The 3,443-nt window shown below is 40.6% G+C and overlaps 1 protein-coding gene across 1 annotated transcript; it reads left to right on the top strand.

Annotated features, from left to right (window-relative positions):
* The first annotated feature begins 214 nt into the window (after positions 1 to 214).
* LOC139455019 (uncharacterized) lies at positions 215 to 1,468 on the top strand. Its single transcript, XM_071236604.1, has one exon. The coding sequence runs from the start codon at positions 215 to 217 to the stop codon at positions 1,466 to 1,468; it is 1,254 nt and encodes a 417-aa protein (XP_071092705.1).
* Positions 1,469 to 3,443: the final 1,975 nt, after the last annotated feature.

Here is a 3,443-nt window from a genome sequence, read left to right as displayed (position 1 = left end):
GAGTTCTGTATGTCTTCAATTTCTTGTCAAGGGCCGAACCAGCCTGGCAATTTATTTGATAGACAAATACAGCTATTCATGTTGTTCTTACTGGAGTATACCACCTCTGTATCCCTGATGTTTGCATGTTGGAGATCCGGTGCTATAAAACATCGCTCTTTATAGCACTCCATGGTGGGTGGGGAGCAGGGGTGCTGAATAAATTCCTTTCATCATGGCTCACAATCACTCTGGTTCGAACCGCAATGACAAGAAGAGGCGTTTGGAAGCTGAGATTTTCTCATCTGATGATGATGTTTCGACTCCACAAAATTCAAATTCTTGGGCACGATTTATAGTAGTTGAATCACAAAATCAACTACCGTTGAAAATTAATCCTTTCGCCATATGTAAAGCCATTGAAGGTATATGTGGTGAAGTGAAGAATGTTTCCCGGCTCTGGGGCGGCTCTCTTTTGCTAGAGTGTGCACGGAGACAGCAAGCTATCAATCTTTTAAACTGTATCACCTTTGCAAACACTGAAGTTGCTGTCTCCGAACACAGGACATTTAACTCGAGTAGGGGGATCATTCGCGACAGAGCACGTTGTCTTGCAGAAATGTCTGAAGAAGACATTCTTGAAGAATTGAGAGGACAATGCGTCACGTCGGTGAAACGTTTCACCAGGAAAGATGGTGAGAATATTGTGCCAACAAATACTTATTTGTTCACCTTCTCTCTCTCAACCATTCCCCAATCTATTAAGGCAGGTTATTTTAACATCGGAGTGGAGGTGTATGTCCCCAATCCACTCCGGTGTTACAAATGTCAGAAGTTTGGACACGGCTCCAAAACATGCAATCGTCCGATTATTTGTCACCGTTGTGGTTGCAACCATGACGGTTCAGACTGCACAGCAGACCTCAAATGTGCGAATTGTATGGGCCAACATGTGGCGTCGTCCAAGTCCTGTCCTTTTTGGCAACGTGAAAAGGATATTTTGACCATCAAATGTCAAAGTAACATTTCCTACTTGGATGCGAAAAAACTCTTTGACAGCCGGACACCTTCAACAAAACATTCCTATGCTGCTGCTGTTTCTCGCCCTAATCCCTCTAGATCTGTTGAATGTCAGACTGACCTGACATGGACACACACTGACCACCCGCTGCCTCTGACTACAACATCTGACAGTCAGACAAATCATTCAGACAATCCTTGTGCAATGTCTTCAACTACTGAAACTGTGACTAAGACTCAGGACCACTCTAAACCTACTCCTGCAATACCAGCTACTGTCACTCCACCAACAGAAAAAAACAAAAAACAAAACAGGAAAATTACAACACAGATCCCCACTCTTACTGAAACATCTGTTCATAACTCCTTTGGTCCTTTAGAGATGGATGTTACCCCATCTTCACATCACGACAACAGTTGTGATTCCTCTTCACGATCACGTGAGCGATCTCCCGTAGAACCACCATGAACCACTCTAATATACTTCAATGGAATTGCAGAGGGCTTAGACACAATTTTAATGAACTACAGTTATCAACATCAGATTTTGTTCCATCAGCAATTTGTTTACAAGAGACATTCCTAAAAAATACAGATAAATTTGATTTAAGGCAGTATAGTTCCTATCACTCCTTCTCTCCTCCGGGAGATAAAGCTACTGGAGGTGCTTCTATTTTGGTGCGGCGGGGCGTTGTTCACAGTCCTGTTCCGCTTGACACGAATCTGCAGGCTGTTGCAGTTAGACTTACACTGCATATTGCCTTTACACTTTGCTCCTTATATCTCCCTCCTTCCTCGAGTCTTCAGCGGAATGACCTTCAAAAACTATATGACCAACTCCCAAAGCCCTGTATCATCATGGGTGATCTAAATGGGCATAATCCTCTATGGGGAAGTTCAACCATTAATCAAAAGGGAAAAGTGATCGAGGATTTTGTTTCCGACAACGATCTTTGCATTTTTAATGATGACTCTGACACTTACTTACACCCTGCTACTGGTACCTATTCATCTTTAGATCTGTCTTTGACGGATTCAGTTTTGTTAAATGAATTCTCATGGTCCGTCCATGATGACCTATGTGGGAGTGACCACTTCCCCACGGTGCTTAAGCCCATTAATCCCGCTGCTGATCCTCCTTCACCTCGATGGAATTTTTTGAAGGCTGATTGGCCTTTATTTCAATCTTTATGCAAAGATAAATTCAAACCTACGTCTTTTCAGAAAGTTACTGACCCGATTCAGTTGTTTTCAGATCAACTGAATGAAATTGCTAATGAATCAATACCTAAGTCCTCTGTCAACCCACGTGTTCGTAAACCATGGTTTGATGCTAATTGCAAACAAGCTAGGAAATGTCGTAAGAAGGCGGAGAAGTACTTCCGTAAACATCCCACTGTCCATAATTTAAATACTGTTAAAATTTCAAATGCCAAGGCAAGACGTCTATTTAAGCAAAATAAACGTCAATCCTGGAAGACTTATGTCTCCAAAATTAACTCTCGTACCCCTATGTCCAAGGTATGGAACATGATCAAAAAGATCAAAGGCAAGGGATCAAATTCTACAGTTAACCATCTGAAGGATGGCGATACTTTGTTAACTGATAAATCTGCTATTGCCAATAGCATTGGTAAAACTTTATCTCATCATTCTTCTTCATCTAATTACGCTCCTAAATTTCAAAAATATCAGCTCCAACAGGAAAAGAAAAAAGTAAATTTTACATCTGATAATGGTGAAGATTACAATGAGGTATTTTCACTACATGAGCTATATACTGCCTTAGGGCAAGCTCATGATACAGCAGCAGGCGCTGATAATATTCATTATCAGCTGCTGAAACACTTGCCCGAATCATGCCTTGAAACTATGTTAACTATATTCGATGATATTTGGACATCTGGGATGTTTCCAGCTTCATGGCATAATGCCATTGTTATCCCCATTCCCAAACCTGGGCGGGATCATTCTGATCCATCAAATTACCGACCTATATCTCTCACTAGCTGCGTTTGTAAAACTATGGAACGCATGGTAAATAATCGATTAGTGTGGTACTTGGAAACGAATAATCTTCTTACCAATATACAATGTGGTTTCCGTAAAAACAGAAGTACTATCGATCACTTAGTGCGTTTAGAATCATTCGTTAAAAATTCCATTGTAAATAGACAACATGCTGTATCGATCTTTTTCGATTTAGAAAAAGCATACGATACAACATGGAAACATGGTATTTTAAAAGATCTTCATGATTTTGGATTACGAGGCCGTCTGCCTCATTTTATATCCCAGTTTTTAACAGACAGGCAATTTCAAGTCCGAGTGGGTACAACCCTGTCTGATCATTATAATCAGGATCAGGGTGTCCCACAAGACAGTATTTTGTCTGTCACTTTATTCAGTATAAAAATTAACAGTTTGTCAAAAGTTTTAAATGA

Source organism: Haliotis cracherodii, unplaced genomic scaffold (assembly GCF_022045235.1).
Source record: "Haliotis cracherodii isolate W230 unplaced genomic scaffold, xgHalCrac1.p SCAF_11, whole genome shotgun sequence".
Classification (NCBI taxonomy): domain Eukaryota; kingdom Metazoa; phylum Mollusca; class Gastropoda; order Lepetellida; family Haliotidae; genus Haliotis; species Haliotis cracherodii.
This window is presented reverse-complemented; position numbering and strand designations above follow the sequence as displayed.